Genomic DNA, 27,824 nt, shown 5'->3' with positions numbered 1-27,824 from the left:
CATGAATTTGTGTTTTAAAATATATTTTACATATTAATGGACTTGGTGAACATATTAGTGGTTTGTGTGTTTTTTTTTTAAGTTTATACTTAAGTTTTCGGAATTCACTCTCGCTAACGAAATCGAGGAAATTTTGAGATGGAAAGTTATGTCCGTAAGTTCACATCAGGTTATTGCTACTTAATCTGGTTTGAACAAGTTTACGATCAAGTTCCGCTTTTGCATTCGCGTTTGGATTTGTGAGAGTTTCTGGAATATTTTTCATCAGTTTACGGACCTTACCCTCTTTTTGATAAGATCGTTTCTGATATATTTGAAGCTTTTGGTGATCTTCAAGTGAATGTTCCAATTATGACTTCTTTGGGTGTTTGGCATGTTGTATATAATAGGGGTACAGTAGCTATTAGTGTTTTACGTTCGCTTTCGGGTACTAATTCCGTAGTTGGGGGTTTTTACGAGGGCTATCCAGAAAGTAGATTACGTTTTCGTCTGTGTCCGCTAGGGGCGGGGCTAGCGCGGCCATCTTGGGGTCAGAGCGTTGCGCAGCTCAGTCGGCATCTAGCCGTGCTAGTGAGAGGTTCGTGCTGTGCTCCGTTAAGATACTGTGACGGTTTGAAATGTCTGCGTTAATTGAAAATCCCGCGAGCTGCGAGGTGCGTGCAGTAATAAGGTTTCTGACAGCAAAAAACTGTAAACCGATAGAAATCTATCGGCAGCTGTGTGAAGTGTATGGGGACAACATTATCACTGAAGGTGGAGTGCGACAGTGGGTCATAAGATTTAAAAATGGCCGAACCAATGTTCACGACGAAGATCGAAGTGGGAGACCCAGCAAAGTGACTGCCGAACTTGTCGAAAAAGTCGATGTTAAAGTCCGTGAAAATCGAAAGTTCACAATAACGGAACTTTCTTTGAGTTTTACACAAATTTCGCGAAGTTTGTTGCACGAAATCATCAGCGAAAAGCTTGGTTACCACAAGTTTTGTGCAAGATGGATTCCAAAAATCTTGACAGAGGACCACAAAAATCAGCGAATGGCTGCAGCGTTGCACTTTTTGGACGCCTACAATAAGGATGGTGACTCTTTACTCGATCGCATCGTTACTGGTGACGAAACATGGGTGAAACACGTGAACTGTGAAACGAAATTGCAATCAATGCAGTGGGGGCACACAGGTTCTCCCCAAAAACCCAAGAAATGCATGCAAACAATGTCGGCAAGGAAGATGATGGCGACTGTTTTTTGGGACAGAAAAGGTGTGATTTTGGTGGACTTCCTGGAAAGAGGCACTACAATAAACGCTCAAAGGTATTGCCAAACTCTGCAAAACCTCAGAAGAGCAATTCAAAACAAGCGCAGAGGAATGTTGAGCTCTAAGATCTTGTTGATTCACGACAACGCCCGGCCCCACACGGCAAATGTCACGCGTGAAGTTCTTGAATCTTTTCAGTGGGAGTTGTTTCCTCATCCGCCGTACAGTCCCGACCTGGCACCGAGCGACTTCCACCTATTCCCAGCAATGAAGAAGTGGCTGGCTATGCAGCGTTTTGATGACGACGAACAGCTGCAAGAAGAGGTAACGAAGTGGTTGAAGTCGCAGGCGGCCGAATTTTTCGACGAAGGAATTTCCAAGCTCGTACATCGCTACGATAAATGCCTTAATTTGAATGGTGACTATGTCGAAAAGTAGTATTTGTGTGTGGCTTTCATCTGTATATAATAAAATTTGTTTCCTATACTTTGTTGATTTTTTATTCCAAAACGTAAACCTACTTGTGCGACACGGTCAACAAAGTTGACCATGGAAAATGCTAAATTTCTTGTTGAAATTGTGAGGTTGGAAGTAGATGGATTGTGTTATGTAAAAATTTATATATGCTTTGCTTACACATGGTGTTTTAGTTGACACCCAGGTTTTTGTTTGTTGGATCATTTCCATTCTTGGTTACTATCCTAGTGTGAGCTCTGTAGAAAGATTGATGAGGTGGATGTTTCCTGGTTTTGGTGAGAGATTAGAGTATGAATGCGTTGGTGTGAATAAGCATGTTAGTGGTAAAAATTTAGTTGTTAGTAGTGATAGTATGTTTGATGATTCTTACGTTGCTTCTGAGGAAGTTATAGGTGACATGTATAGATTTCATGCTGTTGACAGTAGGGTTGTGGAAAAAGATGTTCTTTCTAAGTTATGTACCAGTTTGTTGAATAAGCAGAAGAGAAACTTATTATTAGGTTTTCACTGACAACAGAAGAGAATAAATTTAGTTATTTTCCAGAATTACGTTTGGAATTTCAAAATAGGGAATTCCATCATCACGCGTATGCAGCTGCATCGCGTTCTTGTGAGGAAGCGTTGCTGTTGGATAGGGTTAAGTATAATAGTAATAATAAACCTTTTGAAGGTTATGATGACTATGTATGTGACGTTGGTGGGAACTGGTTAAAACATGTTTTGAGGGGTAGGACGAATATACATTCTTGTTGCCCTGTATTGGATGCTAGGGATGCGCAGAGACATAGCGCTAGGCTTATAGAATTTGAATCGGTTAGAAATCTGACGACTTTACAAAAAACATGATATGGTTAAGAATCGGGGGACAGGGAAAAGAATTTTTTGCGAGTGTTGCTCAAAATTGTGCTCGAACAGCAAGGTTCTTGATTTTGCTGCATGCTAATTATGATATATCGCTCAAGACTCTAGCAAAAATTATGTATAGAAAGAAGTGTTGCAGCGTACGGTTCGATGTTGTTTGACCCTCTCATGTTGGGTGATAATAAAAGGGGAACTATTCCTACCTATAAAGTTGAGTGGGAAGTTATAAATAAGGATTGTTGTATGCAGTGTAGGCATAAGTATATTAATTTTGTTGGTGATAGTTCTTATTCATATGTGCATAGAGTAGAAGATTATTTGGACATTTTTAGAATGAGTACTGTGAGTTATAAAGATAGTATCTTTGTTGAGTTGACTGATTATAGAGACGGAGTCATGTTTTATAGATTAATTAGAAATACACATAGTGTTATTCCTAAATCTTCGCTTCATAAGCGTGTATATATACCTGGTTCTGAGGATTTATATACAATAACATCTAGATCATGGGAATATGATCTAAGGGATTCAGATGATGTTGAAACTGACTATATGCACTATTCCTGTTCAGTTTCAAGCCCCTAAGAAATTGGTTGATGACTTACTTCATTATGCCATGAGAGCGGGTGAGGGAAAGTTTAACCCTAACGAACTTATGGCTTATGCCACTTCTTTGAATACTCGTGTTATTGTCAATGGTAAATCCGTGTGTGCCTAATAGGGTTGATCCGGAAATCTTAAATTAGTTACGGCTGTTTATATATTTTCTTTTGCTAAGAGGTGGGAGGAGGGTAAAGTGATCCAGGAAGGAATTGAGAAGATAAAAGAATATAGAAAAAAATGACTTGGTCGACTTTTAGATTACTTATCCACGGTATCTTTAAGATACCCGTAGTTATTAGTAAGAAAATGGGCGAGTTACGTTGTATGGTCTTCCACTGGGCTCTCCGTGGTGAAAATTTTGATGTTAGTATTAAAAATGCGGTAAGGGTTTATTCCTATCATGAGACTGTGCAATATGTAGCTGAGGGCAACTGTCCATTGCGTTGTAGAAGACTGGTTACATCTTTTGATGATTCTTTACTTGAGAATCCGAATTTGACGGTTGTGGATTCAGAGGAGGTGCAAAATTTAGTTGGTGTGAAGGAAAAAGATGTTAGAGAAGTACTTGATGAACATTTACGTGAGAAAAGAGATGATTATGATCAGTCTGAGGAAGTTGAGTCCTATGAATCTAACATGGAACGTTATATGCCTACTGCACCTGTACTTACCAGTGAAGAAACTAGTATTGCCACTGGAGTTGGTGATTTACAGTCCGTGCAGCAACCGACTGAGTACGCTGGTGTTACTGTATCTGTTGTTAGATCTAAGAATGAGTGGGCTGATCTACCAAGTAGCGTACCGTGTGAGGGTAGTTTTGACGTTAAGAAAATGCCTGGGGATGGTAATTGTATGTTCCACTCTTTATTGTATGCTCTAAAATTGGATATGGGTGTGGATGATTTTAAGACTACTATTGGCTAACCCGGCTGTAGACGAGTGGGTACAACCTAAGGAATTGCGTGACATTTTATAGGGGTGATACTGTTCCTGTCGATGGTTATGGTGATCACTGTGTGCTGTGGTTGGTTGCTAATGTTTATGGTGTAGGTATATGCGTACATAATTTGAGGTCATCAGGTGGTATTTACCATAGAATTGCACCTAAACCGTATAAAAAAAATATACATTTCCGTTATACTGGTAACCATTACGATGTTTTGGAGTGTCCTGATGTGGACCGTGATCTAGTTAGCGCTGGTACTTCTGCTAGGCAAGTAGGCGGTGTGATTGATTATAGAAAGATTGACCGTGTGACTTTTGCTGGTTTGACTGTTATTGAATGGCCGGTGGTTAAAATGCCTAATGTAGAACTTACGTTTAAACAATATTTGCTTCATGATATCGGAACTTGCTGTTATCCAACTAAATAATTTATTGATTTGCTTGAAGGACAGTCAAATCTGAAGTATAAACTTTATACGAAAAGTACGTGAATGCATAATTTGTTGAACCGTTTTTTCTTACAACGTAAACATGAATATTTAACATGTGGTAATGAATACATAATTGACATACAAGCTTTTAAGACTTCAAATCATGAATTTATTATTCATGAACTTCGTTTAACTGCATGTGATGATACGTAAATTAGCATTGTTTAATAAAATCACCAGTAGAATACAATTTACTTCCGTTAGGTTATCAAAAAACAAATTGAATGGTTAGCATTAAACTTTGTAAATTCAACCTTTTATTGCAAAGGTGCAGAAAAACACTTTGAATTAAAGATATTTTTTCCACTAGCTAATATTATTGATTTGGAAAATAAACAATGTCCACTATCAAACACACTATGCGCAAAAATTATGTTTGGTTGGATCGTTTAATAACATTAACTATTGCATTGTGCATTTACATATATTATTTGATGATTACTATTTCACATGTATGCATTATTTTAATTTTTCGTTATAGCGTTTTACATTTTAAGAAACTATTTAAAAATAAACATGAATAAAAAAATTAATCTTGGAAAAGAAACTTGAAAGGGGAAACCAAGTAAGTAATTAGCAAACTATTACAACTTGAAATATAAATGTTTCGTGCTTTGGAGAACGATAGTTTTAGAACACGAAATAAATGTTTGACTGCTAGAGTGCAAAACTTGTAGAGAAAAGAAACAGTGTCTTGATACTGTTTGTTAGTTGTTGAGTTTATTTTTTCTTAGAAGACGCGTTTGTGCATTAGCAAAAGTATGAATTGCGCATGTAAGAAATCACGTAGTGACATTAATTGTATTAAGTCCGCTTTAATTAACTGGATCCCAAACAGTTTTTCTTTGCAATGAATGTTATAGCGGCTTGAAAAATAACAATATACATAGCTGTATCTTAAAAAGTAAACATGTGTTAGACTTGGAAACTTAGTATTTTATCAGAATACGATACGTACAAGGAAATCATGAAAATGTATATGGAATCACATAATATTCATAGTAAGAAGGATTATATCTTATTTAACCTTTACACGACGAACTTGGTCCTTTTGGACCAAAAAAAATTATTCAGACCAATAACTAATGTAGCACTGGCTATCCTGCATCAAACTTCCCGCTGCTCGCATTTGTGCGTTCTAAAACGATCAAAGGAACACGTGACAAAAATGGTTCACCAGCCATAAAGTTGTTACTTTTCCTCCCTTTCTTTCTTTCATTACTTCACGTCGACTTTTGTGACCGATTGCTTATCAATTATTTCTGCTGACACGAGGAGATTGTTTGTGTTGTGAGAAACTCAGCTTACATTTCGAGGTGGTTATTACCAATTATGTTGAGAGGGAAAAAGTGTGTGTGTGAGTGTTTCTGTCCAGAGTGTCCACACTCTATACAAAGAACCATTGTAAAAAAGAAACTTTAAAAAAAAGCCTTCGAACCTTTCTTATCTGGTTCGTAAATTTTGTTTATATTTGAAGTTGAGTTGAAAGTTTAGAGGCTGGGCAAGAATTTTTAGAGAAAGAGAGATGTGGCAGAACTTACGTGTGAGTCAATTTCGAGTTGGTGTTCGTAGAGCTCTGCTGTTTGCGTGCGTTTTCATTCTTGTGCTTTGTGCTTGTTTCTATTATCCGTGGCCGATAATGGAACATATATAAGGGTGGAAGATCTTTCAAACGAGGTCCGCAACATACTCGAGGGGTTCGAGTCCACTTAAGCCGATATCAGTGGCTGATCCGATTGGGAGCTTGAGAGTGCAGGAGAGGACTCAAGCAAAGATGACACCTACTATGAAGAAGTGGGAAGAGCATATTGAGGAAGTAGAAGGAGGAGGAGCTAGTATGGAGACAGCCAAATGACGTTGGACCGACCCTCCCACAATTTACTGGCACTCCTGGACCTAAGTTAGACACCTGACTTCAAACAACCCCCTTGAAATTTTTTGCCTATTTTTCACGACTGAAATCTCAAAGCAAGGAATGGAAGCTACCAGGAGAACCGAGAACAAAAAAAGTCGTGAAAAGCAAGATCCAATGTGAAGACAATGTTGATTGTTATATTTGATTCTAGGGGCATTGTTCACAAGGAATTTGTTCCTCCCGGCCAGAGTGTGAACGGACAGATTTACGTGGAAGTTTTGAGACGTCTCAGAGCTCGTGTGGCCCGAGTTCGACCGGATTTGACACAAGGGGCAGGTGGATCCTTCATCACGACAATGCGCCAGCTCACACGTCGCTCGTTGTGCGTCAGTTTTTGGCCCGAAGCTCAATCACCGTGACAGACCACCCGCCTTATTCACCCGATTTATCCCCTTGTGCCTTCTTCCTGTTCCCGAAATGCAAAATGGTGCTTCGGGGGCGGCACTTGGGAGATGTGGAAGCCATAAAGGCTGAAACGACACGGCAACTGAACAGCATACCAACTGAAGACTTTCAGAAATGTTATCAACAGTGGAAACGGCGTTGGTAGAAGTGCATCTTGTCTAACGGAGAGTACTTTGAAGGAGGCCATATTGTAATACCTGAATAATTGTAAATCAACTTTTATACGTATTTTCCGGACAAACCTTGTATATGAACTCTTTCAAAACACTGTTGATGTATTTATTACAATCAAAAAAAAGCTGGACGCAAATCAATTTCATGAACAGGTTAACTTTCTGCAAGGCTGGGCAAAATAGTTTCAAAGTTTCAACGTAAAAAGGACGCACGAACGCAAATAAAAGAACGTGAAACTGCAGTCACATCTGCAAAAAAAGAAATTTGATGAAAGCACGATAAAAATGAGTACGTAAAAATCGAAGTGAGGGGCAAATGTTGTCCTCAGGAGAACAACTGTGAGGGATTATTTATTGATAACCCTCATGCTCAATACGGCCCAGCGCCAGGTGCTATTGTTAATATAAAAGTAGTAGTTTGCAAACGGTTGCTTTCTTTTAACACCTGAGTAAGCAGGTAGAAGTACCAGAGACGAAAGAATGTATGTTGTTCAAGTCTTTGAGCATAAAACAGCAGCGTCAAAAGGACTAGCTCATATATATATGAACAAGGAAACAAACATTTTTAAGAACTCGTATAGAAATTGTAAGACCCAGTTTTCAACCAGAACATGATTATGTGTTTGTTACGGACTCGGGAAACAAGATGACAGTGAGCCAGTTTACTCACTCCACTCAGCAAATTTGGAAGGCTGCAAGTTGTACTACGCGGATAACATCACGATCATTCAGAAAAACTGCCGTAAGTTTAGTGCACAGCCGCGCCCCGAATTTAAGAGGGATGTTGGGTGGCCTAATGACACATTCTGTCAGTACAGCTGAGAACACACACGAACTAATTACCACGCGAATGTGCCAGCACATCTATAGCTCTCTGCGAGCTGTTAAGAACCGAAACGGACGGTCCATTGTCCAATATTTAGTCCGAGTCTTCGGAAGTGACAAGGGCAAATTCCTGACAAGCGGCATTTTTTTTTTTTTTTTTTTTTTAATAATAATAGTGATAGGAAAACTATCCGAAATATTGAAATATGAAATAGAAAAAAAGGAGAGATTCCAAAGATGTGTCGATTAAAATCAATTATTAGAGAAAACTAGGAACTACTGCAATTAAGAGAAAAAATACCATAGTTAATGATTCTACATTTACAAGAAAACTGAGGGAATGTGTAACTGGGTTGGCGAACAAGAGAGAAAGACAAAAGAATTGGAAAATGGTCGCCTGAGAAAAAGAATAATTATCTAACAGTAGTACATCGGACAGACCATTGTTCGTGTGTGTGTGTGTGTGTGTGTGTGTGTGTGTGTGCAATGTTTAACCTAGGAACCCACTAGCTGTTTTTTTTTTTTTAATCTAACAAATTAGTCACTTCCATATTTTTAGCTGTTACTTTGCTTACTTAGACAATTTGCCATAGCAACAAAAAAATTAGTTCATTTGTAGCTTAGAAAGTATGTTCGTAGGCTACCTTGAATCATTTCATTTGAATACCATAAGAAATGTAACTTAAGACTATTATTTGACCAGAATTATAAATGCAATTTTATGTCCATTAAGTATGTATTTGGCCAGACTGGCCAACAAGAAATCAGTTTTCTACGAAGTGCATCAGCTGTTTATTTTTATACATTTTCTTATATATAAAGAATACTGTAGCTTCCTGTAGATAAACAAAATAGATGTTTTACGAACGAAAGAACATGTAAGCTTATGGATTAAGGAAACGTGAAATAACTCTTTTACCTTAAATTATACAAGGTGGTTTTCTTTAAAACGTAGCCAGTACGATTACTGCTACACCGAAAGAGGCACAGAAGCGAAACTTCCCACGAAATAAGAAGGGAGACGACACCTCACGTATTGGCCACCACAACTTTAATGAACAGTGTTGGCAATCCACATCTTATTTTTGAAATGACACTACGTTTGATTATTACAAATTTCAAATCTACGAACCAAAGAATACAACTTACTGTTCAGTGCTGCTAACTAATGACGCTAGAGTATCACAAAAATTCAAAAGCCAAACTTTGAAGGCTTCTACAACATTAATAATGCAAGTGAAATGGATAAAGTAACGCACATCGAAAGTGCCTTGATGTGAAGTGAAACTTGTATGTTGGGTACTATGGTGGCATTTACTTGGTGAGAATGAGGGAAACTTCACGCAGGATATCTGTTACATTTTTTCGAACAGGAATCGAACCCGGAAGAAGGGACACCGAAGGCGAGAACATTACCGACTACGGTACGGGGGACCACTTGATTCAGTACTTTATATTATTATGTCGTGGAAATGCTAGATGCTTTTACATCAGAATGTTACTGACATGATCTAAGTTATAGTGTGTATTTGTTCACTATGTTGTATACAATAAATATATATATCGTAAATAAAAGTGTTCGTTATGCATATAATTGCTTTGCTTTCTGTTTTATACTTAAAATTCTATATGGAGGAAATGGAAAGGACATATCCTACAATTATTTTGAGTTTTTTTTTTTTTTTTTTTTTGTAATATTGAGAAGTAACAAATTATTATTATTATTATTATTATTATTATTGGTACTACTACTAATGATTTAATTTTGTGTAGGGAAGAAAATTGTGAATGAAAAGACTAATATTACTGGATTAGGTATATAGTCAGAAATTTACGAAGTAAACTGATTAGCGTACAGAAGACATATAAGCTACAAAGTGAGCATATTGATAAATGTTTGGAGGGTAGATTTTATAAAAGTATACTTAGGATTTAGATTTTTTAGCTGTTGGCATCGAAGGTCATTTAGCCCTTCACGTTTTAAGGGATAACGTCCCTCGGCGAGCACAATTCAGGGAAAGGGAAGGAAAAAAACTGTCTGGGACCTATAAGTTTGGTACCACCACGGCATTTGCCTAGTGTGAATGGGGAAACTTCATTCACGGAAATGGACTGAAAAAACGTTTGAGTTTTTTCGACCAAGTACCGTACCGGGAATCGAACCCGGGACTGGGCGCACCCAAGGGGAGAGCGTTAGCGACTACGCTACGCGAGATTACAAACTATATTTAGTAATATGAGATTTCATTCGTGGTTGATGATGTATGACAGTTGCAAAAATCTTATATAAAATGTTGAGGATAAATTTTAGGAAATGTAGGTATGGGGAATTTAGATTACAGACTATAATAAGTGTTTCTCAAAGTGTGGGTCACGAACCATTGGTGGGTCGTGGCTGTTTTAGGTGGGTCACGAGACGTTTTTTTTTCCTTTTCATTATGAAAAAATTATTTTGATGTAGAAACATGATGCGAAGTACTATGCAGAAAATGAAAATTTCAAGTCACTAGAAATGCTGGATTTATATTACACTTACTTGATATTCACCGACTGATATTCACAAATTTACAATATATTTTAGTTTGAAAGAGATATTTGACATATAAAAGCAACCAACTAAATTTTGATTTATTAAAATTTAAACATCTAACCTTACTTTGTAACATTCGTGGTCGCTCAGCGTGTTCACATCCTCAAACAAATGTAATGTTAATTACTCATAGAGACTGAACGAACTGTAATTAGAGATATGGTTTACAACATTTAATTGCTTTGGAATAGCTGCGACGCCATTACGTAGAATGCCAATGTGTATTTGAATAAAATTAGATGAGCCACAAAATACTTTTTATTATTTAATGTGGGTCGTAGGGTCGCAGTAACAACAACTGAGAACCACTTGAGTATAACCTTTCATAAGGCGAACTGTACAATTATATGAACTTTATTCTTGAACTGAGGTATAAATTGTTTAGGAAAATGAAGGGAAGGAAAAATAAAAGAATTGATGATGTGATGTAGATCTTCCATGTTAGGTAGGAAGGGTAACTATCCTGAAATCTATTTATTTACTGGGAATCGAACTCGGGGCCACTTATAAAAGGTCAGAATTAAGAAGTAATACGTGTATTTAGGTGGAAAATCTTTGTATCTTATTTATTGACATTTTTAAAATAATAGATGTTATAGTTGGTTTGCTTATTGTCAAAAAATAGTCATTGACAGTATTCGAATCACATTAGGTGTTGTGGGAAATAAAACAGTTTTACACGTTAAAGGGTTATCAGAGGGTAAACTGATAAACAGAAGAACTATTTGTTGAATATATTCAAGTGAGTTAAGATGAGATTAGGTTCACTTTATTTATATAGTATTTTCTTAAAAATGTGGTACAATCCATGGGCGAGATGCTTCTTTAGTTATAAAAAAAAAAGTTATTGCAAATTAAAATGAAATTGATACTTATCAATCTGAATGCATGGATTCGTGAGGACTGAAAAATAGGTTGGAAAGAATGAAAATCTTAGTGTCTTACTCATATTGATAGAAATTTAGTAGTACGCTCTCTGCTTAAATATAGGATTTAAGAACTTATACCCTGGCCGGTGAACGACGATTTCTGACAGCTTTGCACAAGGCCACGGCGAGCGAGCAGAAGACAGTAGATCAACCAACCTTAGGCTCAGAACCTGTCGCGTCTCCATGGTAACCACCACACATTGCCAAGCTATCACTCACCCCCTCTCACCCTCAACGAGGAAGCAGACGATTCTCTCCTTGCGCGAGAAACTCATGGCAATACCGCACTCCTCAGTCGTCCTTTCGAGCTGAGCTGTCAGAAATCATCGTTCGCCGGCCAGGGTATAGCTTATTACCTTGTTTAGGTTTGAAAATATGTTTTATCTATAATTATGTATCTTGCTTTCTTTGCAGGATGGATAATAACTATATATTAGACATCATTGAACAAATGTTTGAAAGATCGTCCTGGCACGTACCCGAAAGGGTTTTTAGTAGTTACTGCCCAAATAATACCGTTATATATATATCTCGAGAAGTACACATGTGAATATTGTGTAAATCCAAATTTATTTTACATTTAGAAAATTATTTTTTGTACCTGAAGAAATATTGGGGTTACCCTAAAAGAAAGAAAATCTGTACATAATGTAAATAGTGAGAGAAAGAAAAATAGAATAGCATATACTTAAAATTTGGTGTTTTATTTCAAGAATTGTGAACCATCTCTTTTCAATTAGTATTGGTAGAAGAAAAAAGTGTAGAAAAGGGAAACATTTCTTGTGTTTGACAATTGTTTGTGATACTTAACTTGAAGAGTAAAGATCTTTTTTTTTTTTTTTTTTTTTTTTTTGTGGAAACTAAGCTGTAGTTGAATAGCCGTCGTTTTTCACTCCCATGTATGGGTCGGTTTTCACTGTTTGGCTGATCTTTTAGGGAAGAGACTTATAAGAGTAAGCTATTGTATTGAAATGTGTCGTTCTTTTCAGCAAAAGGGAAAGTGAAAAAAGTCTTATTCTTTTTGAGTAGGATAATTCACTAAAATTGTGTATCTTAGCAAATACCGCGGTTAACTTAAATATTTCTTTTAGGAGGGACTATGTGAAATTGTAAATGCCTACAGTACTTTTGATTTTCTGCAAGAAAAAAAAAATGAAATTAAGTTTTAAATTCCACGGTTATGCCAGTTAGGCTAAAGGAGGCGGTGGTGGTTTTATGTAGTGTCGCTTTTATAAAAGCTCTTGAAAAAGACGAAGGTAACGGGAGAACCAAGAAAAAACACGAGCACGGTGTTTATTCAGCAGAAATTTACTTGGCCGGGGATTAAATACGGGACTTCAAGTAGCACAAGTAAGCACTACCACTGAGTCACCACGACCTTGCATTAAAAGATAAACATTAACCAAATAATAATATAGAGTAAAAGTTAGTTCTGACATCCTTAATTTTTTTGACCTGTAATTAGCATTGTAAAAGAAATTAATGGACAGAATTAGATAAATATTTTAAGCTTAATATATGGCTGTTGGTATACGGAAATAAAATTTTGACCTTTAATATCGTACAGTGATGTGGGTGTCGAATATACCTACTTGCTTTAACAAACATTACTAACTTAATTTCGGATGAGGGTAAGATCACACATGAAGACGTTAAAAAAACAAAAACGTACTTTTGATAAAGTGAGTGCTTTGAAATATCAAGGATCAATATTAACAGAACAAAATCATATGCACGAAGAAATTAAATGTACACTAAAACCAAGGAATTTGAGTTATTCTCTTGTCGCAAATTGTGTCGAGGAATTCCAAGCTTAAAATCATGTCTATTGTGCTGAAATATGGTCGCTTACTCTCAGGGAATATATAATGCATGAGAAGGGTGTATAATATATATGGTTTAGCAAACATTGTAAGGTCTACGCGGATTATGTAAGCATGTTATGTACGCAAAATGAAAGACTAATCGGGAAATCGACCATTAGGAAGATCTAGTTGTAGATTAATCTCACAGAAATACGAATACAAAGTAGAAAATCGCGTAGGATAGAAGTGGGTGGTTAACTTTTGTGACTCGGGGTTCCATACACCCGTGACTCTGGGACAAACTCTGGGTTCCATAAACCTCAGTTTTAAAACCATTGTTTCGTGATTAGTGATTTATTTTAAATATGGAAAATTTACTGTAGGAATAAAATGTGATGCATTCAATCAGAGATTTTTTTTTTTTTGATTAACATTACATAATAATAACGAAATTACAAGAATCATCAGCTGCAGTAGAACACGAAGTTTACAGAAATAAACAAATAAAATAAAACTCGTGTTCCTAGCACGAAAGCAGGGGTGCTTATGAGGAATGCACTCAGTAAATAGTTTCAGAAAAAAGTGCATGAGGGACTTAGTCAAGATAGTGCTTTATTTTTCACTCACTATGGAAGAAACAGATCAAAGTGTAAAGAAACAATGCGCTCTTACTGTAATATATTTTGATTAACTCACTCTCAAAGTAAAAACTAGGTTTTTAGATTTAGCAGAGTTGCCATCTAGTGGTGCGAAAGACCTATACAATTGTTTAAGGAGTTGTTTAGTTTCAAACAATATTCAACTTTTAAACTTAGTTGGTTTCTCAGCCGACACCACAAATGTGATGGTGGGAGAACACGGTTTCCTCGCTTCTTCGGAAAGAATTCCCGCATATCGTCTGCGTAAAATCTATATGCCATCTAATAAATTTGGCAGCATCCAAGGTATGTTTCAAACTACCTCGGTCTGAGGAAGACCTTGCGAAATTTAGGAGCACATTTCAGTAGAAGTTCCGGTACACAACCCGTTCAAAGAATTTCAAGATTTTTTGGCACTGAAAAACACAAAATTTTGTTTCCAGCAACTGCACGTTGCCTTTCTTTAAAAGCTTGTGTCGATAGAGTATTAGAAAGGTAGAGACCCGTACCGCCACTGCAAAGGTGGGGTGTATTGCACTCCATCACCTCAAATAGCTTTGTCTATATTTTTAGCACATTTTTAACGAGTTGGGATATAATATTACTATCATATGATTTTACTATATATTACTGATTTTTTGCTATCATCTTTTGGCTAACCCGTGGAGTCATCTAATAGTGAAAACCAGGTAATACGGCTGGGGTATGGTATACCCCAACTTTGCGACGGAGGGTTAAGAGAAATCTGCTTTCAAGACCCGTCAAAAACTACAGAAGCGATGCTAAGAACAATGGAGAATCCATTTACGGAAGCATATCTGGAGTTTATGGCATGTTCTTGGCCTATTGACGGAATACATTGTTCCAGGGAATTTAATACAGACCCCTTTATTACACAAGCTGAAACCAGAACTAAGGATGTTACTGAGAAAATTGTGTAGCAACTTTTCGGATGTGGAATGTATTAGAAGCCCGTCAAAGATCTAGATCATTTAAACCAGGAAAAAAAATTGTTAAGCCAGAACTGTTGTATTTGGGCGTTCAGGCACAGGAAAGTCTTGCGAAGATTAGGTCTGATGCTAATTTACCGAAACAAGAAATTAAGTTCTTTCTGAATTCCTGCTTCAGTTTTAATTTCAGTTACTAATTTCGAATAAAGACTTTTCGATCATGTCCTTCGTGATCCTCTCCTAAATTTCTGTGAATTTTATTTTTCTTCAAGATTAATTGCTGTTATCTGGAGGGTGTGGTAACTGACTTGCATACTGTGTGACTAGTAATAGCACTCGAACTCAAAAAGGCTCGTCTGAAGCCAATTGCAAACGTAAGACTGGTAGTAAGTCTCACTTGTAAACTGGGGGCTCGTCCTAAGTAATCACTCTGAAACTAGGCATACACAGACTCACTGAGGCAAATAATCATATTCCTTGTATGCGATTAAGATGCGGGAAATCTGTAATAAACTTGGCGGAGTCAATAGAAATAAGCTCACTCAGTGGCCCTAGGTGTACAGACCGAATGTGAGCTTAATGCACAAATCTTTGAACTAGATAAATCTAAAAATGCAAACCCCAAATCACAACAATAGCGCGCCGCAGCAAAATGCTCAACAACTCAATCGCAAATGGCCAGATGAATTAAAAATACAGTTGCCAACTTTCAGTGGAGAACCAGATCAGGATCCATTTAAGTTTATAGACGCCATCACTTACGTGAAGAGAAAAAATATCACTGGCCCATATTTTGCCCAAGACCGCTCCTCTTCTTAGTAAGAGCAGTAGAGAATGGTTCAATTTTAAATCTTCATTCTCTAGCTTTACAGATTTCAAAGACAGTTTCATGTTACAGCCCGCCACTACTTTGACAAAAAAAAAAAAAAAAAAATAGTACGTCCTTTGATCCCGTATGCCATTATATTGGCGTATGCAGAAGGCCCGATGTGACATGCGGCTGGCCGGTTGGGAAACAGTTTTTGGCTCGTTTAGGTGCCGAATATCTCTTTACACAATAAGGAACACCTAATAAAAAGCTTTATTCCCATTTCTACTAACTTTTGAACCACGATAAAAAGTAGGTTTGTTATGTTTTTTTAAAAAAAAGTTATTTTAAAAATTAAATAGCCTGAGATTCGTACAAGTTTTTAAATGTTTTGCATCGAATATTATCACGTTGGTTTATCATATGCTGTGACTCACGTCTTATGAAGGAACGTGTTTATTTTTTTGACCACAGTAAGGGGTGTTGGTGGGCAGTTGGGAATACTGTTTTCCTACTCTGGTAAACTCATCATGTTTCGACGCCAAGTGGCAGGAAATAAACGAAACAACACACCCATTACGTTGGACGATTTTTTTTTTCCTGTCCACCTTAGTATGGGACAAAAACGAGACAGATACTCAGACTATTCGAGTCGGTCCGGCTTCATATCCTGTTCGTGGTATGGTAAGACTAGGTAGAAATCCTTTTACATTTTACGCTTTCTTCACTTCTCTGATAATAGTAACCCACCAGACGTGAACGACAAATCTTATGACCGCTTCTGGAAACTGAGGGACGTTTTCGAATTTCTACGTGACAAATATAAACTACCAACCGACAGAAAACTTATCTCTGGACGAAGCTATGATTCTTTACAAAGGTGAAGTTATTTTCAAAACACTTGAAAATAACCTGTGTGATATGTAAAATTGTTTTTGTTTTTCCGTAATGAAATAATTTGATCGGACCGTCAAAAATTGTTCAATTGAGTTGATCATTCTGTTGATGTATGAAGATAGGTGAATTAAGTCGTATCCTATCCCAAAGTCCGCTGGGAATGAGACTTGCGGTGTTTGAAGGCAACGGGTTGTACAATAATCGGTTGGGCATAAAATAGATTTACATTACAAGACTGATACATGAAATTTAAATTAATTACTTTTAATTTTGTAGAACTGAAGCTCAGTCTAAATTATAATTTATTGGAAATGATGGTTGCTTAAAAGATCAAAAATTAATAGTATTAGAGGTACAGTGATGTTAAAAAATGTTAGGATATAAGAAAGGAAAAATATAGTTTCATTTTAATATATGTATGTCTTAAAATCTGTAAATTTTCATAGAGAAAACTGCTTGTTTTTTATAGGATAAAATAATTGTGGGAACATAATTAAAGTCAAATATTTTGATATGTAAACTGATTAATATTTGAACAAATAGTAAAAACCGAAATGTAAATTATAACTATAAGGTATTTGTATTATGCTCAAGGTTAATTTATACTGCCTTGTTTAGAATTAAACTTATTATTTTCTGATAGTAAAAAATTCCATTTCTTTATTATTTCAGATTATGGATTCACAATTATTACCATGCGAGCATCCAGTGTGTGCTTTGCGATATTGTGAAAACAAAATAAGAATGAGGGGAGCTAATCAATTTTACTATTTGTCTGATATGTTCTAATAAGAACTATATAAAATGGCATTCATGTACTGCATGTGTTAATGCTGTGCTCTTAGATAATTTTACAAGAGAAAAAGAGAAAGTTTGGGCTTGGCATGGGAATTAGGAGGGAAGTGTAGAAGAGAGAGCGGTTGGTGGAAAAGAAACAGAGGTCCGAAAAGAATGTAGAAGTAGAAGGAGGTGCACAATGACCATGAATTAATTTTAGGAATATAAATAGAGGAAAAAAGAACAGATTTCGCGGGTCAATCTTCCTGAGTTTTCGAACAACAGTGACTGGGGTAGTCGTTCAAACGAAACTCCTAGTACGGGTGCTAGTGTATCATTGATATTTATTAGTAATCCTTTTATTATTTAAAAATAATTCTACGAGTTAGAATACCCTCTATTCATAAACCAGAAAACCAGCCTTAATACGCATATAGTCGTATTTATGTATAGCTAAAAATCAGCGTTTCAAACAATAGTCTTGACTCAATTTCTCATGTGGTAGTGCGTCGTACTAATAATCGGACGGCCCGGGTTCACTTCTCTGCCAGACTGGAGATTTCTGGGAATGTTCCCATGGGTGACACTGAAGTCCACTCAGCGTCTTATCAAACTAAGTACCAAAACGCATTTGTTACTTCTGGGCATCTTGAGAAGGTAAAGGCGGTGGTCGAACGTGGGACTAACAACCCACCTCACTTCGTATCTTGAGTACATGTGGAGCGTTATTTCCATATTCCCCATGCGCAGTTCACGATGCGTGAATTTTTTATCTTTATACAAAGCAAAATATTTGGCAGAAATTACATAATATTAACGTAATCTGTATTAAACCTTTTAACGTGTTAAATAACAAGATATACTTCAAAAAAATAATCAAATGTCACGCAGCCAAACGTTTGTGTGCCTCAAATGTGAACGTGTGATGTCACGTCGCTTGTAACGTCAATCAAACATTATCCTCTAGGAAATATCGACTATCACTTACAAGATTACATCTACCAGGACAGAGAGAAACTTGATTCTTTAGTTAAATCAATGGCAATAATTGATTTTCATAATTAAGCTTGAGAAGGATTATGATTTATACTACTGATGTATAAGTATGGCAGTCTTGATTCAAAAATGTAGGTTTTCAATTTCCACTATATTAAATCTGAATCCAAAACACTCCGTGTCAAAAACAAAACCATCTCAAGCAGTTCAAAAAGGAGAGATGATTCACCATATGGAGGTTTTGATAAAGAAAAGCCAGGATTTTATGGAGAGAGGGGGTCCGGACTCGCACCTTGCGTACCTCCCTGATCCAGACCAACTGGCTGAAAACTTCTATGAAAATAAACAGGCTGCACTCTTGGAAAATAATAATAAATAATAATATACTATCTTCTATATAAGATGTATAGAAAAAAGATATAAAAGAAAATACTACATCTGTTATCTTCCTTAACCTTCTCTTTGTGAACGTTCAAAGAAAATGTGGTTATCCTTCCATTGCCTAAATATTGAACGGGTTGAAGGTAATCTCTTTACAGTAATTTATATTTAACGTACTGACCAAATGGTTTACAATTTTAAATGTATCAGACTGAAGGAAATTGACAGATGAAACTCCATGATCCTCTTTTGGCTCAGTAACGCAATCTTCTACTTTCTACAAGGCTACTGTAAGGATCCCCACATCACGACAAAAGCACATGTCAACACAACACGTGCTATTGATTGTAAACAGAATAGCAGACAAGAAGCCGACACGAAATAAACCGAGGAACGCCGAAAGAGGACGGACCTCACGGAAGAACCCGAAGAGGATGGATAAAAGCCGGGCCACCGAGGGACCCAGCATACCCGGATGTTGATGTAAACAAGCGAGACGTTTGTGAACTCCGCTCCTGCTTTCTACGTTATCTTCGTGGTAGAAATAACAAATATAGTGTTAGAAACATTATCATAATAAACATTAATATCTATACTATAAACTGTGAAAGTTTGGTGAAGTTCTGTGTTGTGGAGTGCTATTTTGTAGAATAGTAAGTGCATGCTGCATGCCAGCAGAGACAAAGCACTCCACGCGTCTACTCCACATCTACAGTAGCAACCAGATTGTAATTGTTCCAGAGCGCGGACGGGGTAGAAATCACCCGACCGTGATTGCCTGGATCGCCTAGCTGAGCTTGTGTACCATTGGCCAAGCTAACCAGGGCCTCTCAGCCACACGTAAAAGGAGAGACAAGCAGCGTGAAGGCTGTCTGCCCCACGGAGCAGGCGGAGTTCGCCAAGAAGAAAATTAGTGTCCCTCCCAGGAATAAATATTACCATTTGTAAATACTGTATATAGAACACTGCCATATAAACACTTACTGTGAAACTGTATATAGCCCAGTAATGGAGGGTTTCAGCCCCCTTACCAGTACCTCAGTGACAAATTGATTCCGTCCCTTGTGAGTGACATTTCCCCAGGGAAGTGATACAAACACCAGGGCAATATCAGAAACCAAAACTCTACTGGGCGGTTCTAGCCCCCTTACCAGTAATCCAGTGACAAATACAAACTAGGTGATTCTGAACCCCAACATTGATCTTTCTCGTGTGAAGTGCAACAAGAGTGTAACTGATCAATAACAGAGTCAAGATAGCTACTGCAGGGTTTTAGCCCCCTTACCAGTAACCCAGTGACGTACAACGTATGATTCCGACCAGTGCACCTCTTTTACTGTACTCTTCAATTCCATTAGTCGTTAATGATTCATTTCACATTTAAGCTAATAGATTGTTATTTAATCTTTCTTGGGCTACTTTTTAAAATATTGTAACAATTTCCTTTTTTCTTTAGGCTTTCAAAGAAAGAAACAGGAAGTAGTGCCCTATCTGTAAAAGAATAGTTATTCACCTGCCAAGACATGTAAGGGAGGTTCACAACTGGAATCCTGAAAGAGCAAGAAACATTCGACATGGTTTACCGAAAAGCTCTTTGGAAATACATCCTGCGATGGAACATTTCTTTCGTCGTCTTTTAACTTTGTCCAATGTTTTTAGGCTGGACCAGCATTTAGTAAAGAAACATAAGCTGAAAAAAGGTAGACTAGAATACTATTCCGCATTGAGGGAATGGAAAATTAAAGAAATAATGCAAGAGAATGAGAATGTAGCGTCTAGAAAAGCTAATTCTTCGTCAGAATCTACAAAGTCGGAATTCTCAAACTAGTTCTGGTTTGAATACGAAGAATAAGCGTCAGCATGTGGTTCGAGTTAAAGCTATTATTCATGAGAGTAATATTTCGTCGATCGAGGAACTATTATCCGAAGGTGTGAACAAGAGATTTAGTCACCTCTCAGAGAGAAAGTAAGGAACCTGGAACGGTATTTTCTTACCTAGGATCTCTAAAGAAATTTTTCAGGCATCTTATACAAGCTAGAAGGATGAACTGGAATAACTACGAAGATCAAATGGGTTTTATTAACGCATAGTTGAGATCACTGCAATCATTCAAGTCTAAAGACAGATATCGAGTGAATAAAATAGAGCGAACACTATCACAAGTAGAGATGTACAAAAATTTGAAGACTGTTCCATAAAACAAACCGCAGAAGCATTGCTGGAGAAAATTATCAACAGAGCATGCAACAGTACGTGATTATTTATTGCTTACTTTGATGCTTAATACTGCATAAAGACCTGCAGCAATTGTTAATATGCAAGAACAATTTAGCGAAACTTCTGAAACCATTCCTCAAGATGAAGACAGTTCCAACGTGAAAAAAATGTATGTCGTAGAAGTTTCTGAGCATAAAATGGGAAGGAAAGGATCAACACATTTGTATATCTGAGGAAACTAAGAAACACATCGAAACTTACATCGAATACGTAACAAATGTGTACAATCCGCGGCAAAAAACCTGCAACATGAGCATGTAAGTTTATTGTGAAATGACGAAGTCTTTTGCTCCAAAATAAGTGTGCACGGGATGAGGCCGAAGTTTATCCTGGCGTGATTCGTTCCACTTAGACGTTATGTTCATTCCCTGTGCTGTTAGGCGTAGTTTCACAATAAACTTACATCCTCATGTTGCAGGTTTTTTGCCGCGGATTGTACAAACCAAACCATGAATACGTATTCATAACGGATACAGGAAGACCCATTTCAGTGAGTCAATATAGCAATTCTATGCAAAGAATTTGGAAATCAGCAGGATTGCATAGTAATATAAGTTCCAGAATCTTTAGGAAAAGTACTGTGACTGCTGTCTACACCAAAGCCCCTGATTGGGCAGGAAAGCTAGCTGGCTTCATGAGCCACTCGCTCAGAATAGCAGAAAATACATATAAACTTTTCACATTACCCAGTGAGAGTGCGGCTACATCCGTTGCATTATCAGATATGATGAGGGAAAATGAGGGAAAAGCCAAGAAGATAGTCTACGGAAATAGTGGAAGCGGAAACTCATGATTTACAGCCACCAGAACCAAGACAAGAAAGGAAAGGTAGATGCTTTTTAGTGAAGGTAGATGCTTTAGTGATCCAGGACGGATCATATTAGCAGAAATATTTAAAGTGAATATTGAAAATGGAGACATTCCTAAAATCTCAGATACATTCAATGATAGAAAAAACTGACGAAGTTAGAAAAATTAAGGACAAACATCCTGAACTTCCTACTTCACAATTTGCAAGAAAAGTATGCGACAGGGTGAAAGGACTTTACCTAAAGAACCAAAGGCGTCGTGAAAGCATGATATTTTAAGTAAATATAAATTTAATGTATTATCAATGGCTTAATTCCATTATATACATTATTAACATTATGTATATAATATAAATAAAAAGATGCATCTAACTTAACCGCTTTTACTACCGAGAAATCAATAACCTATTTTCTCTCAAAAGTAAATGTTTTCGTATTTTGAATATTAACATTGCAATTTAAGCAAATATTTATCAAACTCTTCTTTATCAGTATTTTGTAAGAAAGTCCACATTTTTGAGTAACAAGACATGGCTCCGCGGCGAGGAATCCAACTCCGGTCTTCTGCGTGAAAACTGGAGAAACTTTCTTTTACAATGTGTGTTTGAATAAACAAGTTTACAAAAGCAAAAAAAAATAATTCTACGTGCTATCAAACTCGTCCATTACGCAGAGGCTGAACGTAAAGTTACGAACTTACGGCTATATCATTTATGAATAGCTGAACGGAAAAAAAAAAAGAAAAAAGAAAAAAAAAACACTTGCGCACAAACCTAAACAAGAAGACGACAAAGAATAGAGAAGAACGTCTACTAACAAGACAAAGAAATGTGTGACAAATTCTACATGGACTTAAAACTCAAAGAAAATAATTATGAAAACCTCAACACAATACAAACTGTTTAGATGTTAAAAATACTAACTTTATGTTAAAGGATTTTCTACTGTTTGTTTTACATAAAAATTTTCATATATTCGTTTGGAAGTTCCTTGGTTCAATGTAATTTTGTGAAATTTGTGTTTCCATTGTTTTTACAAAATTTTAATATACGTAAATTTTTAAAGCTTCAATATTTAACACGGGCCCTATCGCACTTTTCCCCCCATCTCAATGTTCATATGATACTCATGGCTTGAAAATTTCGCATAAAGCTATCTTGAACGAGGCACGAATAAGGCCTTATATATCAAAGCAAATAAAATCAAACTCCATTTGGATTATGGGCAATTAAATACATAGTTTAAACATTTAACAAACAGCTATGCTCGTATTGAAATGGAGATAATATAAACTATGATAATTGTAGTTATCGGAACTATGTGACAGCTTCCCTTTTACATGTTGGCCTAAATATTTCATGTGTATGCAATTTCAAGATTATTTATTCCCACAGATTTAAAACTTGGATAAAAAAGCGTGGTTCTCTAAATCAAATTTCTTCATAAAGAACGATCGTACTTCTACAGAAAACCAGTACATTTTATTTATTTGTTTAATGAAACATTTATATTTTTGAAGCCTAGATTAAAATAGAATTTTATACCCGCGTACACTAAATTCTTAAATCTTGGAGAATACAGAGCTTTTTGAACAATGAGTATTTTTTTGAGTATTACCATAGTCACTACACATATTCATGTAGGTCCATTTTTCCTTTTATAAACTAATGATTTATATATATAAAAAAGTTCGATAAAAATTGTAGTTCACTCTGAAAAATATTACCACGAAACGATCTTTGTACACATTACAATCTTTAATTTTTTTATACTGCACTGAATCTTCGGTTTTCGTATAGTTCTACGCTGGTAGCAACGTAATAATTCCAAAGTCTATTAACTCAGGAAAAATAATGACTTTACCTTATACGAAAATAGTTTCAGAAGAGCTCGTCTACTGATCCCATGGCACAATACGCTTATCACACCACACAAACGCTCCTCTTGGTTTGTCGACATTGGGTGGAAGAAGAGCAAGGTATAATGGTGCTTCAGCCCCTGGAAAATATAGATAACACAATTAACCTGAAAGTTCAAACATTTTCTTTAAAATATATCTCTTATTGTTAGAAGTTATAAACCTCACAAGATGCCAAAAGTCATACGGGAAGGAAGTTTATTTCTTGTATCCTGAACGTCCAAACTGTCTTCACACAGTACCTGCAAAAGCACCTTGCAGAGTATGTGACGACTTCGGTGTAGGAAAGCAGACGCATATGAATGCGACAGACCTGATGATTTTACTAGAGCAGTAAGAAGTAGATCTATATACACCCTGTTTCAAAAAAGAAATATACGTATTACGAAGAATTATTTTGTCCAAACTATCGACCGCTGCGCCTCGGCTCTGCTATTGGATTAACGAATACATAGTCTAGTTTATATTAATAGCCGCTAGATGATGAAGCGCCTTTCAGTGTTAGTGGTCAAGTAAACAAAATGTTTGAATTTGGGGCCTACCGAACCCACATGCAGTCATTGAACATGTACGAGATTCGCCCAAAGTCAATGTGTTTTGTGCGATATCCCGATCATCTGTTTATGGCCCATTCTTCTTTAATGGAAACACGGTTAACAGTCAACAGTATCTCTGTTACAAAACTGCTTGTTTCCGAGGCTGCACGAAGACAACTTCATTTTTCAACGAGAGGGGGGCACCCCCTCACTGGAGTCGCCAAGTGCGTGAATATCTGAATGAAACTCTACCCAACCATTGGATTGGTCGTTAAGGAACTGGCGACTTAGCATGTCTCAGCTGGCCTCCACGGTCACTTTATTTACACACACTGTGACTACTTCGTATGGAGTTTTGTTAAAGACAACGTTTATGTACCACCACTCCCATAGAACCTGGAACGAGTTGAAGAACCGGATCCGTACTGCCATAACATTAGTGACGCAGGATATTGTTCGTGTCGCTGCTGGAGGACATATTGAACATCCGTAATTTGAATTTGAGAGGTTCGTAAACGTGTGTGTAAAATTTCATATTCGTATGTCTTAAAATTTAATAAATATATGCATTCGAAATACGTATATTCTTTTTGAAACAGGGTGTGTAATATATATATAATTTATTTATTACTCCTTAGTCGAGGAAAAACAGCTTGTTTTAACATTATACGTAACTCCGAAAATTTATAAATCGTTAATCTGGAAAGTCACGGAATACGCACGCATCAAACAAATAAGAAGTCTAGTTGGGAATAACAACAGTAGTGTCCAATTTTTGTAGAATATGAGCAAGTAGTGATTGACTACATGGAAATCCAAGGTAAAAAAAAGAAAAAAAAAGAAAAAGAGAGAGAGAGAGAGAGAGAGAGAGAGAGAAGATATTGCTATACAAATTTCACATGTCTTCATGAACATGGGAAGAGGAGAGCTATCGACATTTCCGCGGGAGGTCCCATACACCCTTAGTTATGCTGCTGTTCTTTTGCCACTAGTGGTTTGAGATGTTACAACATGATCCACTACTATTAACATTTTAACAGGGATTTATTTTCAATTACTCCAGTTCCTTTTCATGTATTTATTTATTTTGTAAGAATGACAGAACTATCCCGAACAGACTCAAAAGATTGCGTCTCTAAATGCAATTTCCGAGGACGTGCAAGTCCTTACTAAATGCGTTCGTAGAAGCTGTCCCTGATTTAGCGTTCGGAGTGTCAAGGTCTTTCACCATTAAAGGGGTTAAAAAATTCATTATCCCATATGCATAGTCTCCTGTAAATCACAAATAGAATAAATAACACATATTAGAGGAGAAAATTAGTTAGGTGTAAGAGAACACAGTGAATAAAAAATTGGTGAAGGACTTCCCGTGAATTGTGCTCGGTGAGCACATATTACACCAATTTCGCACTGGAAAGGAAAACACTTTGAAAGTAAGTGAACATGTTACGTTTCATGTCCTCGTTATCATATTGTTGTGGATACATTAAGAACCAGTGAATTATTGTACTCAATACACGGGTTATCATTTAGTAGGCTGGAGTCTAGGGCGGTACGCTGCGTAGAGCCGGAAAATTCGGTTTTGTCCCCATTGTTATATTACAAAATAAATTAATTTATTTTATTAGAAATTTATTGTATTTATTGTATTGTATTTAACGTCGGCGCTTCTACATTACGCGTAAGATACTTTGCCCTTTATGAAATCAAAATATGGCTCGACCAAAATATAAAATTTCCTGAATGTATTAAAACAGTGAAAAAAGATAACCTTCACATTCAATAACTAGAAATATATTTGACATTATTTTACACTACTTATATTTTTTGCGGGGAAGGGGAGAAAACAGTTTTAGAAATATAGTCCAAGGCGCCAGGGTATGCTAATTTAATTTTGGCTGCATTAATACACTCAAAAATCATTTTTAAATTAAACAAGGATAATTGTGAACAAACTATTTTAAACTTGTCGAAATCGGCACACACACAAATCTTCAAGTTTTCTCCTTGAAACATTTCTACATTTTTAGCAGTACTTTTAGCATGTGACCCTCGCGCACACACAAATCTTTATTTATATATATATACACACACACACACAGAGAGAGAGAGAGAGAGAGAGAGAGAGAGAGAGAGAGAGAGATATGGGCGAGGGGAAAAACCCAACGGAAGGGAAAATATATTTTGGGTTAAAGCCGGGTTTAATTTCCCAAATCGTATTTTCCCACCCCAAAAATGTTTTTTTATTAACCCTTTTAAATTATATCATTTTTATATGATAGTGTAGTATCTTCATTATTCGATTAAAATGGTACCAATATAGCTTTATTTTTTTCACACCTGAATGCATTGTAGAACACGTTGCGTATGCTTTCACGCATTCCTACGTCGAGACATAGGGTATGATGACGTCAACTTGAAACAAAGGAATTTTTAAAGCCTATTTTTTATTATTTTTGGCGGGCTTATTTTTGCATCTAGACGGTTAAGATTTTGCACACGCATTCAGCGCACCCCGTAGTATTTTTCAGATTTGTTTCAGATCTCTTCATTAACACATGGGGGTGGGGATCCAGAGAGGCACAAATATTTAAAAAAAATATTTTCAAAAAAAAATCCCCTTTCGCGATTTTCCCGCCTCAGATACATGATGGAGACATGTGAAAGGTATGAAGAGAATGAGGTGCAAACCATGATCCTAGGATAAATAGGAATGTCTCAGGAAATTTTTACCTAAGATTCTGTTTTATACGGGAATCTTGGGTATTGTAGGGATTTTGTTAGCACATTGGTAAATATTTTTTACCTTACTTTTCAAGATAGAAGCCTAAAAGTTTGTACACACATGCAGTATACCCCTTAGTATTTTTCACTTGATTTTGAGATCTGTGCAATATCACTGGGGGAATCGGGGGGGGGGGGGGGGCAAACTTAAAAAAAGGGATTTTTCAACAAAAATCCATATTTCCTTCAAACTTTCCCTCCTTGGGGACATAATAGACTCATGTGAGTTGTACCGTCTGAAAGGCTATTCTATTCTGAAGAGAATGAGGTACAAAACATGACCCTATGTTAAATAGGGATATCTCCGGAAATTTTTATATTACATCCAGGTCATTTGGGGTCATCTGGAACATTGTGGGGATGTTTTTGGCTCACTGCAAAATATTTTTCTCGCCCTTACTATTCAAAATAGAAGCTTGAAATTTTGTACACCCTTAGTATTTTTCAGTCGATTTTGAGATTGTGCGTTAACACAGGAAGGGTCTAGAAAGGCTCAAAAGATTAAGAATTCAGAAAAAAATCCTGATTTCTCACACACTTTCCCTCCCCAGGACATGATAGGGAAATGTGAATGATACCGTTTGAAAGGGTATTCTATTCTAAAGAGAATTCGGTACGAACCATGATCCTAGGATAAATAGGGATGATGCTGTAGCAGCTTGACAAAGTCTATAATTTACCTTTAAAAAGACATTCTTTAAAAGCATTAATAAAGCAAAAATACGTTATTTTTAGTTGGTGTTTATTGATTTTACCAGAGTAACCTATGTCAATTTTAGT

General features: G+C 36.5%; 1 protein-coding gene across 2 annotated transcripts in view; it reads right to left on the bottom strand.

The window, feature by feature from the left end:
• The window catches only part of LOC145671295 (carbonyl reductase [NADPH] 1-like), a 212,240-nt gene that overhangs the window by 132,759 nt on the left and 51,657 nt on the right, over positions 1 to 27,824 (bottom strand). Inside the window, exon 6 of one of the 2 annotated variants that reach the window (XM_081740262.1) lies at positions 23,670 to 23,804. In XM_081740262.1, the coding sequence (XP_081596388.1) occupies positions 23,701 to 23,804 (104 nt within the window). In that variant the 3' untranslated portion in view covers positions 23,670 to 23,700. Of the gene's footprint in view, positions 1 to 21,725; positions 23,805 to 27,824 lie in introns of those variants that run through there. The other variant, XM_081740261.1, reaches the window with a different exon arrangement.

Source organism: Thermobia domestica, chromosome 15, assembly GCF_964235325.1.
Source record: "Thermobia domestica chromosome 15, izTheDome1.hap1.1, whole genome shotgun sequence".
NCBI lineage: Eukaryota > Metazoa > Arthropoda > Insecta > Zygentoma > Lepismatidae > Thermobia > Thermobia domestica.
The sequence above is the reverse complement of the archived record's forward strand: the minus strand, read 5'-3'. Positions and strand labels throughout refer to the sequence as shown.